Raw genomic sequence first — 13,896 nt, forward strand, 5'->3', positions numbered from 1 at the left:
GCATCGCTCGGCTAATGACTGAACCGCATGATTCGGTCTCACTTCTGCTAAACAGGGAACAAAACATGGAAGAAGAACTACAGAACAAAGACACGGACGTAACTATAAAGACAACTTTATTTGCTCGGTGTTGCTACTTCCCTTCATAGATAAATTAAGTCAATAGACATTTTTTGGATTGCGTGACCAGCGAACACATTCGGATTTGGTGCCTTTCCAGAGCGAGCGAACAGAGACAGACAAGAAGCGTGGGCTTGTGATCTCTAGTACATCAGGGAGTTCTCCACTTCCTGATCAAGGGGGATCCACGTGATAAATTTGGGGGGAATGGGATGTGTGGATGGTGCTGCTCAGGCTGTGTTTATGCACCTGGAAAATTCCCAATGTGCTCTGTAGAAGGCTTCATTCTGACGTTGGTCATGGTTGCTGAGGGAACGATTTCACCCGGTTGCATTAGACAGCTGCACTGAATCATGGAATGAATGCGACCGAAGATTTCTCCAAACCGACAAAAATATGGTTAGGGAGACTTCTCTGGATAACTTGGAGTTTATATTTAAAATGGACTAAAAGTGAAGACATCCTGATCTCAAAAGGTACCACTAGTCAAATCCTACTAAATATCAGTGAAGGCCACAATAACTCAGGCTTGAATACCAAGAGTAGTTTCTATAATAATAATAATAACAATAACAATAATAACAATAATGGTACATATACAAAATAATATGGCTAAAAATAATATACCCAATAATTATGAATAAGCAGACCAATGGTGGGCAGTCATACTGTAGGTCTGAGCATCTCATACTTGCCGCCCAACTGGCATTGCACCCGAGCCCCACCATAGACCTTGCAGGTGGTGAGCCCTTATCGTCACGAGCTGTGGTTAGTGACTGAAAGAAGTACAGGTGGTGGAAACTAGGTCCCTACTCAGGGTTGCTGAGCTTACTCTCCGTGACAGGGTGAGGATCTTGACAATCCATAAAAAAAACCTTGGGGTAGCTGCTCCTCTGAATTGAGAGGAGCCAGTTGAAGTGGTTTAGTCATCTTACAAGGATGCCTCGTGTTTGGCTCCTGGTAGAACTGTAGCAGGCACATCATAATGGACAGAGATCCTGGGGCAGACCCAGAACCCACAGGACAGATTATATCTCAGAGTTGGCTTGGAAACGTCTGGGGATACTATGCAAATTTGGCAGCTGTGATTTCCAAAGCCTATTTTCGCATTGTACTTCATCTGTAATGGCAAGGCAACAATTATTGCATGCTGGTCTGGGCAGCCCATCCTATTATACTTGTGATTGCAAATGAAGTCAAATCGAGTCAAATGTAGTCAAATGTGGACAAAGGAACAAATTGACCATACTCTCCAGGTGAGAGGGATGGTGTTCCTCTCTTCCATGTCAATCACAGTGACACTAATCACTCCTTGCACAAAATTTCACCATTATGATTCTGTTTCTTATTATTACAAGATTACGTTGAGTGTCTGTCATATAAATCTCTGTAAACGAGCTGTTACTATAGAAAAGTAATGCTTTAGAACGAGCACGTTAACATAAACCTGCTCTCCGTGCTGCTGTAAACACCTTCTGACCAGTCAGAATCAAGAATTGAAACATCACTACGGTATAATGGCAGTTAGGGAAGCTGTGGAAGGGTAAAATAACAGTCAAAATCCACAAGAACCACCCTAACACGAGTACAGACCATTTACCAGCAAGCTGACTCATTCAGACAGGCCACAGCCCTACATCTGGTCAGTGAGAACTGTTTGAGAGGAAAAGTGTTCCATGTACAGAAACACAACCAAAAACGAATACATTTTTATCACTCACTCTGGCATCACATCCTCCACTGGTTGAGAAAGCACACACAAAGCCATAAAGGTATAGCAATATAACCTCTTCCATTAAGTAACAGCGATGTAGCTATCACGTCAGGATCAGACTGCACCATTAGAAGCCATTCTGATAGAAATCCAGATTTATTCAAAAGGGTATAATTCACATGTGGAGTCACGCTACAGAAAATACTAAGGTTCTCCATGGAAGGACAGTGAGGAAAGAGCTGAGCTTGACCTGTAGTTGGAGAACACTACCCTACCCATCAAGGTCATCTTGATACTGTGCGTGAGACTGAGAACGTGGAGGCGTGGCTCTCGTGTAAAACCAATAAATCTCCACAAAGAGCAAAGGAAAATGGTACACGATGAAATCAAGTTTCAGGAACATCTCGAAGTTCCTCCTATTTTTACTAGGGATGGGCCAACTATAGATAACATTACTCATTGATTCATATGATTTGTTCACTGGAACAATAGCATTTCATCAAGCATCTACTGATGTAGTTCATAAAAAAACACCAAAGGAAAAGTCATACGCTCTAACTGGCAGAACAACCCTAACCCTAATCCTGGCAGTTCCCTAACTTTGAGGAACTTTCTGATTCAGATTAGAGGGATAGTGGTGTCGGTTCTAACAGCAAGACAAATCCAATATCTCAATTCAATTGAGATCAGATGGTGAGCTCATCAAACTAGAGATTAGTTGCAAAACCAAACCTTAAATATGAACTAAGAGCTGGAACAGCCTCAGAATGAAAACCGATTTTTCATAGAAATATGGTTCTTCACCCTTCTACTGATTCATAGAAATGTGAGCTTGCTAGGCATAAAAAAGAGGAATCTGTAGTGACTTAAACCCCAGGAATGAGATTCCACGGGAAGACAACCCGAGTAACATGACGAGTCACAATCTGATTACCTTTTACTTAATAAACCATTCGCACACACTCATGAGCCCGTCTCCAAGGTGCCCTCGGGCCTCCGTTTGTGCTGACTTTCCCCCTCAGTGGCTCTTTGTCATGTTGCAGGAGGGTCTATCGAGATAAATTAGCAGGCTGCTCAGAATGTGGTGGTCTGCACCGGCGGCTTTGTGTTCGATCAGACCCACTATTCAGCCCCCCCCAAAAAAACAGGAAGGACAGCCAGGCTTCACATGGTGCCCCGACAACAAAAGAGCTAAGATAGATGACATCATCGCCACAGTTTAGGAGTCACATAAGGATTCAGATGTTTAAGTAACTCTGGTGTCTTTGAGTGTTGAATTCTATCTAAATGGGTTCAAACGAGGAATTAAGAACTGATCGGCCACAAGAAAGACGAAATGCTACTATATGACTTTAGTTAAGATTTTTACCCACATTAAAATAATCTTCTTCAAAAATGCATGGAGCTCCATATAAAAGAGAGAGAGAGGATTTCAAAGCTTTTCTCGGATCCTCAGCCATACTGTAAAGCCTGCTCTCGCTCCCACAATCCCTGTGGCTTGCAAATCTCTCTGCAGCTTGGGAATGCTTCATTTCAGACCCCTAAAGTAAGAGGGATCCTCCAGTCAGTGCCCTGGAAGGTAGACCAGCAATTTGAGTCCCAACTGGCAAAGAAGCAGCATATTATATTCTGAAAGATAAAATCTCTGAAATGTGGCGGTTAAGGGAACTGGGGGATATTTTACAATGATTGAAAAGTAAGATTATGTATGCAATTGGGCAGTACTGCCACGGTTGAAACGTGAGCTCGGGTTCTCCCCATGTCCGTATGACTTTCCTCCAGGTTCTCCGGTTTCTTTACACCTACCAAAAATATGGATTATTTAAATTGCCCCATGGTATGTGCTGGCATTCTACCCAGGGTCGATTCCCATCTTACACCCAGTGCTCCCAGAATAGGCTCTGGCTCCACTGCAACCCAAAGATGAATGAAATGGTACTGACTTAGAAAAAGAGTTCCTTTAGGTGGAACGTAAATTCCTTTCTAGTTATCCAGACAGGTTCTACTTGAAACCTGTTCTGAAAGGGAAATCCTCAGTTTTCAACACTTTAAGGGATTCCCCCAGAGGGACAACTCAAAGAATCCCCTTTAGAAGCGTAGTGTGTAAACACCTTGATGCTTTTGGAATTGGATATAGACAGACAGGATGTGGGCTAATGCACGATTAGCCAAGGCATCCAACCTGCTGACTTTAATCTATGTTGTTTGTTGTCACCTTCTGTGGTTATCCTTGGAGGCAGGCCAGTTCACCAGCACACATAATGAGATGAGAAGGTCTTCCTTCTTCTCAACGTCACACTTCAAGAGCCTTATTCAGAAACAAGGCGATGGGCTGAATTAAGTTAAGACTGGAACTGGAGCAAGAACTCTGTGTAGAGTCTACACTGTAGACTAACAGTTGTTTTTTCAGGTGCTTAGATTGAAGCATAATTGAATTATACTTCCTTCTCTGCTCTTCTCTTTTTACTTATCTATATCATAGTGTCATATCACGTGGTAAAAAAAAAAAAAATTAACAAAACGTGATTTCGTGTCATCCTGAACTGAAATCAAATCAAATCTTGAGGTCCATGAAAATTCCCACCTTACTTACTTATCTAGCTCATTCAAGCTGGCTAAACATGAGAAAACTTCATTACGGAGTCGTCCATAGAAGATCAAACAAACAGCTGCCCATTGCTGGAAAGCTCAGGTTGTGTTGTCTTCACCGACCCAACGAGAGGTGATCTGGTGAGCTTGTGCTTTGCATCACAAGCTCAGGGTGTCTCATGAGTCGAGAAACGTAACAATTACTCGAGTCTTGGAATTCAGAGCAATCGGCAATTAGATAACCAAGGTCACCATAAAAATCTTTTAAAAACCCACACTTCCTTGAGAAGGTTCATTCATGTTTGTTCTCTCATGTCCTCCATCTCAGAGCATCATGATCCTGAGTCAGTAAGGAGCCCCATGGCGAAGAGGCCTCCACGCATCCGGCAGCTGCTCCAGAAAAACTAGGGCCTGTGAAAAGAGCCAGTATGAAAGCAGAGAGCATGAAGATTCATAACAATGAGCGCATTCTGCAAGAGGAGATGTAGGACAGACACGCATGGGAATCAAACTGGCCATGTAAGAAAGACTGAAGACGGAAGAGTCTCTGTAAGGTCAATGTTCATGCCATGGAACTTGCTCATAAAGAAACAGAGGTTTAATTCATGACTAAGCAAGATGGTATGCGAGTATCAAACTCGCACGGACTTGAGTCAGCAGAATCGAACAGCTAAAGAATGATTCACTACTGGAACTGGATCTTTTTATTTCAGCTTGATGGATTTCGCAGCTGTAGAATCATAACGCTTATTATATTTTGAGTTTTTAACCACAAGTAGGTTCTTTTAAGTGTATGCTGTCACTAAGAGCCAGCGTGTGCGGTATATTGGTACTGCGAATATAGCCACAACTCGGGCTCATGTCACATGATTCAAAAATAGTTCAGGCAAAACCACAAATCAGTGCACGTGGCACACTGTATATCTACGCCATGTTTCTTTCAGACTGCTTCTTAAACATGCCAGATAATGGCTTGCTGTTACTTTGTACTATCCAGTATTCATCAGTATGTGTACTTGTATTGTGGCCCATTTAAATACATCTCATGTGCTCATGCATAGTTGCTTTCGAGCGGAGATAAATGTGACTCGTGGGAAGTTCATATTGAAACCGAGTCTCTTGATGTAATCAAACTGTAATTTCCTATTTCACTCAGAGGAATGTTTGAGGGCTTGAACCACAGGGTGACACAGCAGTCTTAAAAGAAGACTAACGAATAATATTTGGTCAGGTGGCTCCAATCTGCTGGACGCCACATCTTTTAGCACTAGAATTATGACCAGAGAGGGAACATTAGGGGATACTGGAGGTTGTTATTACAGTCAGAGGAACTCTGCCATGTGTAGACTAAGATTTGACGATTATCCCAGAATTGAGGTTAAAATCCTCAAAAAATGACTTTTTTTTTTTATCATAAAATGATGTACACATAAAAAAAAAAAACTGGTCAGTCTACCAGGCAACGACGTAACCATGCAAAATTTCCCAAAGGCATCACAGGACAAAAGATGGTTGTTAAATGGTAGAGTGAGCATCACATTGAACACTCTCTCTACTTTGGGAAACTGCACCCAGGCTGGACATCCGCTTGAAAAGAAATATTTGCCAGGACCTGGCAAAGCTCAAATAAGTCTGACGAGCTAACGCTAATGAAGAGTTCATTCAAGGTAGAGCGTGAAAGCACCCACGCAGTGACCACGCTCAGCATGCTCCATCATATGACGGAAGTGGAATACATTTCCCGTACTGATTGAGAGAAAAGGCGTAAAACCAGGCCTTTCTTTCCTTTCGTTCGTCTCTACCTCCTGGGATGTTATGTAACAGTTCTGTTGCTTTTACCTCCACACAAAAAAAAAAAAAAACCCAAAAAAACCCACTAATGCACCAGGCTCCTCTCAAGCTGCTCTTTTGGTCTGGGAACCTTTTCAACAGTGTTATGAAACTTCATGACTTCAAGTTATGGGCTGTTCTTGAAACCGACTCAGGACCAGACTAAATAAAAAAAACAAAACAATGCTGCATATAAAAATCAGGGCGTCAACCGGCCTCATTTTATCCCCTTCCAGGACCAAAGAAGAACACTTGCAAACTATTAAAAAAGCTCGGACAGAAGAAGAAAAAAAAAAAAACGTTGTGTATGGATAGCATTATCATTAAAAGGGGATTGAGAAATGAACATAGACTAACAGACTGACAAGAGAACCTTTCTTCTTTCACACATAAACATGAGGAGGTTCCTGTAAATACCTTTCGCTGTACAGACCTCGGATACAAAGCCAGATGGCAGCCATTACTGCTAGTGAGTCTGGAAGTCTTTGATTTGGAGCAGAGATCATATCTGCTGTCTGCTCTCACACAGTCTCATGGCAGAACGTTCACTCTTGCTGTATCTCCTTCACACACACACACACACATGTACACGATAATGGGAGCTGGTTGTGTGGAGGGGATGTGGCTGCCATGGAATGCATCCTTTATTTGTCTAACCTCAGCAGCACGACCTGTAGAGTCGGGCCAGTGTGTAAGACTCCCACCTTTCATCCCATCCCGTGTTCCTTTGCAAAATATCCATCTCCTCCTCTATGTGTCAGTGGAGCACTAGCATGGGAACGGGGTAATTTGGTTCAGCATTTGGGCTACACATGTGCATCAGACACACTGCTTTTCAAACGATCCGGTTCCTCATAAAACGTCCCTCAAAAAGGCCATGCTCTCATAAATGTAGGGATTTTTCCAAGACAGTAAAAATACAATAAAGAGGACCATTAAGTGTCGGTCCTGTGTAACTTAAAGCCCAAGAGTGGACGTCTTGAGTCTAAAGATTTACACATCAAAAACAAATGAATCAGGCAGACTTAAAGCCCTCACAGACATGGAGTAACCTTCTTGCAGTGACCGTGCTGCTGTGTAAATCGAAGCTTCTCCTTTAACACAGCACGGTGCTCTCTCAGTGAACGGGATTCCCGCCGACAAAACTCTGCATGCCGTTCCTGCCAAATGTTCCATTTTCGTTACAAGAGGAAACGCACATCTATATATTCCACATGCGAAATTTTCCCAGATGTGTTTCCAGTGTGCCACAAGGTTGGGATCGAACTACACGGAACCCATCAATCTGAGGCGAAATCTACAGCAACGAAAGCTACAAAAGCAAACGATCAAGCGCCTGAATCATAAACGGCCAACGGTCTTTCCGCACAGGATTTCAGAGATCTGAGCCAAGCACTCGAGATGCAGTATTTACCTGAAGGCAACTCATCACGAAAGGAAAGATTTGAAAGGGTTTGACATACAGAATGTTTAAACATGACTGAATGGCTTGTTAGCAAGGAATTCACAAATTTCTCAGTTCAATGAGGGCTGAATTGTGCATCGGTTTGTCCACGACACTTCCTCCATTTTCAATATGATTCCAATATCGGATCTCTGAGAACATCTGATACGTGACACTGACACAATATGGAGGTCCACGCTGTAGCTGAGCCGTCTTTCTGCGAGCTTCTGTTGCCAAGTCAGAGGCGTAAAGATGGCTTGTACTACGCGTAAGACAGGGTCGGGTCGGTCAGCGTCACATCCGTCCACAGCATTAAACAGGACAGTGGATCAAAACAGAAAATATCAGAATTTTAGGCCAGTATTGGCCCCATACAAATGCGCAGTATTGAATCTGAGAGTCCCTAGACTCTTTCACCTTTAGTGGTAATCTATTCGATATCTACACTAATTATTATTTTATATCCAAATGTTATCCACGAAAACCAATGCTTTCTTCAGAGCTGGTTTGGACACTTTACAAGGATGCCCCCATGGTCAGCTTGCGCAACAGCTGTATCAAGCACATGCTGCTGGACAGAGACTCCAGGGCAGACCCAGAACCCCGCTGGAGAGATTATATCTCACAGGACCATCTGGGGATCTCCCAAGAAGAGCTGGAATCCATGGCTGGGAATAGGGAAGTCTGAGCTGACCTTCGCAGCCTGTTTCCACCACGAACACCAAGAAGAAAAGCATGCGGAACACGAATGAATGAATGAATGAATGATTGAATCAATGAATGTTTCCTTGAGTGCTCGGATCATCTTGAAGACACTCAAGACACCCGAGTTAAGATACTTAAGATGCTTGATCTTGGGATTTTGGGGGGTTTTAATGGGTTTGAAGCATTTTGTATTCTAAATATGCTCTCATACTAAGGAAGCATGATGTTACGTCCATACAGAACAACCCTACATTGAGGAACCACTTCATCATCATCATCATCATCATCATCATCGTGCCACTTCTCTTACTGAGTGAATCAGAATGAACAGAAGGTCTCCCAACTCTGCCTGGGTTTCCCCGTCATCGTCTCATTCGTCCTTCTCTCTTTTTAATCCCCTGACAGGAACTGCAGCATTAATAACAGCTCTGCCATGACTCATATGGGTGTTATAACGTTATACCAAACAGGTTATAAACGCCTACCACAGGCTATAGATTAAATATGGATGGAACTGCTGATGTAATGTCTCAACCTGACCATGAAACAAGGGCATAAAAACGACTCTTTGCTTCCAGTAGTGCTTCAATAAACCTTTTCCTGACAGAAAAGATGTGTTTTTAAAGCTTGTTCAGCCAATTCACGTCGGATTACATGCTTTAAATAAATAAATAAATACATACATACATACATAATGCTTATCTGATTCCCGCGCGTTCAAGAGCGCGGGAATCATATCAAATGTTAACACTCGTTCACTGTAATTGTCCATAACGGACTACAGGTTGTTGAACACGGCACAGAGCACAGAGTTGCAGTGTTTTCCCCATTCAATTTCTTTCATTTGGGGATTAAAACATAAAGAAGAGAAGATACTATTCCAAGGTATGATGCTAAAGTAAAAGATAGTGGACTCAGAAGCCCGTGAAGCTGTTAAACATTACAGTGAACAGTGAATATCCTCCAGAATTGCATCTTAGGCGGGATGGCTACATTCACAAGAATGGAAACAAAATAACGGCAACATTAAAGAAAACAAGCTACTATTATAAGGTCAGGTCTCACTAATGTTAACGAACAAACGTTCATTTCAGGCTAATAATGAAAAGAAAAGAAAAACAAGGGGGTGAGGTAAAATGGTTATAATATAAGAGAGGAAAACCAGCATGTAATTTACCTAAAGCGAGGTGAATCTTTCAGGCAGTCTTCAAAATCCACCGTCATTTTGCAGGGGCGAATTTGGTCCTCCTTTTTTCTGTTTAAAGCAAAAATTTCATCGCAGGCAGACAGAGAGAGAGAGTGGAAATGAATATGAGCAATCCTGAGTGAGTCCGTATGAACTCGTCCACAGAAGAGGAGTGTCACTGCAAGACTGGAGCTTAGCGGCTTTACAGGCTCGGTGTGAGAGTCAGGGAGCGTCGCTAAAGTGTCGGCTGTGTAAGAAAACGTCAAAAAGAAAAGGGGTGTACAATTTTTTAAAAACATTAACTATCAATATAAATGTGATTCCATGATTTGGGTGCCATTTAGCCTTTATAGTCATTCGTTCATTTATTTTCAGTAAGCGCTCTATCCTGTAGTCTATCCTGGGAGCTCTGTCTGTGAGGTGGGAATACATCCTGGATGAGGCTACCACGCTCAAACACATTCACACCCAGGGAAAATTTGCTGTAACCAATCCACCTACCGAGACGCTCTGAAATCCACAATAATCCACGCAGAGAACATGTACTACACGTACTAGGATTGCACGGTACTACAGTAGTGTCGTGATACTAAAGCTTTAAAATACCACCGATGCCACTCTATACGCTAGTATCGTCAATACGGTAGTACCGTAAGTAATGTTGTATGTACGGTAGCGAATACTGTTTTCACTAAAACGACACGTCTCACTGCTTTTGCAGAATACACAAAGGTTGCGGCATTTCAATTCTTTACCTTAATCTTTAAAGATTTCCCGTTTGCTAGTAAGTGAGCTAACGTTATGTTAACCACTGTGTGTAAGTACTAAGATTATCCAAAGCGAACTAGCGTTATGCTGACCGCGGTATGTAAATACTCAAATTAGCTGTGTTTGCTAGTAAGCGAGCGTTCCCAATTTTATGATTTTTAAAATTTACTTTCCAAATTCAGTTATTTATTCCTAATGTCCTGTTCATTCTTAGTTCTCTGAGGACAATTTCCATTTGCATGATTTCATTGCTCTAGGGAACAATAGATGAAATATGTGACCCATTGAATTAGTCGCTTGCTAACTGTATGATTGTTCTTGAGTTTTTCCAACAGCCAGTTATTCATTCTCATTACTGAAGTATTGGGAGGAAAATCTGGTTTGTCTGTTTTCATTTATATCTATGTATTTCTGTAAATTTGGTTCATTTTGTACACTTGAATTTTAATGAACACAATATTGTGTGGTATCATGATACTACTTGGTATCGTGATACTTCAGCTGGTATAGTGTCGTGAGATATGTTTATGGTATTGTGACAACCCTAATAAGTACAGGTGTGAACGGGGTCTAATGCATCTCAAAGACGCATTGCGGTTCAATCACTCAACCCACATTCGGAGTTGGTCTTTGATGCATATGGCCACATCAAATTTGTACTGTGACCGTGAATGTGTCTCGATACGTCCCGGACAGCAACAAAGGACCGCCTGATCGTCTACATCATTGCCCTAGCAGTAAAATACTCAATCATTTCGCCGAACTGATAACCCTCAGCTGCACTTCTAGTGCACAAACATATCATTCTGTGGAGTCTTGTGGCTTAAACAGCATAAACGAAAGCAACTCCTTTGCATAGCTTCTTCTGTTATCTCATCTGCTTACGTACTTACTGCAGGTATCTGTTTTATTACTTATAGAGGTACAAGTGTTGATTTATCAGGTGATTTATGGTAAATTCACTTGTGTGCATTGGTTTCAGGCTGAAAAACAATGTAATAAAATGCACAAAACAGTGGCCTGAATATTCCAGAAATCGAGACTCTTAACAGTTCTGTATTAGAAAGCTGAAAAGATTTCATCCCCATTGCTAAACACTAGTTAATTAATTTGCACGTGCTACATTAAGAATCTAACTCTCAGCACATGTCTACGTTAAACTTTATTTAAGTCAAGAAAAGTTCAAACGAGGTAAACTCATTACAATCCCAACATACGTGTGTTATAATTACATACACATAACCATAACCATTTCTGTCTGACAATGTCTAGAACCACTGTGCAGTAAAGCAGTAAATAGTCAGGCAACTGCTGTTTCCATATTAAGGGTTATCCAAATGCATTCCATGTCATTGTATACAAATGTAAAAGAAAACTCTTTTAGGACAGTCCCTAAATGACCTCACTACACACCCGCCACACACTCCTGCCCATATTCCTCTCTATTTCAGGTTATGTGTGTGCTTAAAAATCCAAATAAACTGCAAGAAACTTTTATATTTACAATTAAAATCTTCCTTTTAATTCTGTTTAATAAAATTGTATATATATAGGGGTGCACGGTGGCTTAGTTGTTAGCACGTTCGCCTCACACCTTCAGGGTCGGTCTACATATCTACATATATATGTATACATATATATATATACACACACATACACACACATCTCTCTCGATCTCTCTATCTCTCTCTCTCTCTCTCTCTCTCTATATATATATATATAGAGAGAGAGAGAGAGAGATACTACTTGTATGGTAAAATTATTGGCTGCAAAAATGTTTCTACTTGTATAGTAAAATTACAGCAAAGAATTGCATGTACCTCTGATCAGAGCAGTGTGTATCAAATTTGTCTGAGCAGCTTACACTAAATAACATAATTACACGAAAGGTACAGGAGAAGAGTGTTTCGAGCCGTAATTAGAGCAGTACCGTGTAAAGGGCCACTTACACTTATGTTAATGACAAGCTCTAGGCCACAGTTAGGCCACGTGACTAGATTATCCCTAGTTAAATTAAAAGCACGCCATAAACAAAATGTACCCTGCTCTCGTAATGACATGGAATTGACATAATTAGAAAGAGGAGCTAATTCGGTTGTTGTTCTTTTTTTTTTTTTTTGCACCAAAATTCACAGTAACCATGTTCATGGACGCAGCTAAAATGAGATTACAGTCCTGTAAACTCAACATATGACACTTGCTTCTCGGGCCTTGTTTTCTGCTACAGTGCACCGATTGAATAACAAAACCTACTTAAAGCATGTAGAAAAGCCTCAGAGCAGATCACTGTGCTCCTATGATAGTTTATGGCCTGAAGAATTCAGTTTACTACACCGACTTAATTAAACGATTCACGTAATTTCTACGTAATAATGTAATTTCTTTTTAAAAATGTGACGCAATCATCTAATGGTTGCTTTCCTATAATTAAAACGTGTGACACAATATGATACAATAAATAAAACGTTTGAAATCATACAGTATCTATGTTGTAAATGATCATTCTTATTCATGCCTCCTAGTGTGTATTATTGATTAGTGTATTATTGACCAGTCCTACACACTGTATATTGCAGACGAAGCCATGTTTCATCTGGCCGCACTGTGTAACCCTTCAAATTCTCAGCATCTTACAAACGTATCGTCCGTTCACTGCAGTGTATTACTGTGACGTGGATCCAGATCCCACGGATCCTGAGGTTGAGGTGGGAATATGTCCTGAATACAGAGTACGTCCGACCATGTGCACGTACATACACATTCGTGACACTAGTTCACACCTAGGGGCAATTTATCATAGCCAAGCCACCTACTGGAACGTTTTTGGGAGGTGTGAGGAAACTGGAAAACCCAGAGGAAACCCACACAGACATGAGGAAAACACAAAACTCCACGCAGGCAGTAACCCGTGATCAGGTAAATCATATAAATGCTTATTTCTTGGAGCCCTGATGTGACCGCTGTTATTTGGAGAACTTGGTTTTAGGTTCCTTTTTGATCAGAGCAAAACAGCACCTGAAACTGAATGGGGAACATTTCATAGGAGTAAACAATTCATCAGAAATGCCTTCAATATTCACCTATTATTCAGAGCAGTTTGAATCGTTTCAGTTTCGTTTCTTATTATTTTTTTTGTGTCACAAAATCGTATGCTGTTCACCCTTAACGTACATTATATTAACAGCAAAACTGTCAGGTTGTTTTTTTTTTTTTTAACTTTAGGTTTCGTCTTTTAGACGCTAAATCCTTTTAAGTCTGGTTCCCCTGAAGGTTTTTCTCCTCAGGTTGTCTCATGGAGTTTTTCCTCATGACTCTCACTTCTGGCCTATTCATTACGGATATAAATCTACATCTCCATCATCTACTTTCGCAGAGTTTTTTGTCGAATTGATTTTGCTGCGGAATTTTTCAAAATTTGCGCTTTTCCCTTTTTTAGCGGAAAACTACTCGAATTGCGCGACTGCACAAAATTTGTTTTTTTTTTTGCAGTGATGTTTCCTGGTAAATGAGACCTTTTAGCTGCACTCATGTTCGGCGCAC

The 13,896-nt window shown here is 41.2% G+C and overlaps 1 protein-coding gene across 3 annotated transcripts in view; it reads right to left on the minus strand.

Moving 5' to 3' along the window:
- acap3a (ArfGAP with coiled-coil, ankyrin repeat and PH domains 3a) overlaps positions 1-10,582 on the minus strand; it is a 62,267-nt gene extending 51,685 nt beyond the window's left edge. For 2 of the 3 annotated variants that reach the window (XM_053642719.1, XM_053642721.1), the window contains exon 1: positions 9,580-10,582. In XM_053642719.1, coding sequence (XP_053498694.1) covers positions 9,580-9,887 — 308 coding nt within the window. In that variant the 5' untranslated portion in view covers positions 9,888-10,582. The remainder of the gene's footprint in view (positions 1-9,579) is intronic. The other variant, XM_053642722.1, reaches the window with a different exon arrangement.
- Positions 10,583-13,896: the final 3,314 nt, after the last annotated feature.

Source organism: Ictalurus furcatus, chromosome 15, assembly GCF_023375685.1.
Source record: "Ictalurus furcatus strain D&B chromosome 15, Billie_1.0, whole genome shotgun sequence".
NCBI lineage: Eukaryota > Metazoa > Chordata > Actinopteri > Siluriformes > Ictaluridae > Ictalurus > Ictalurus furcatus.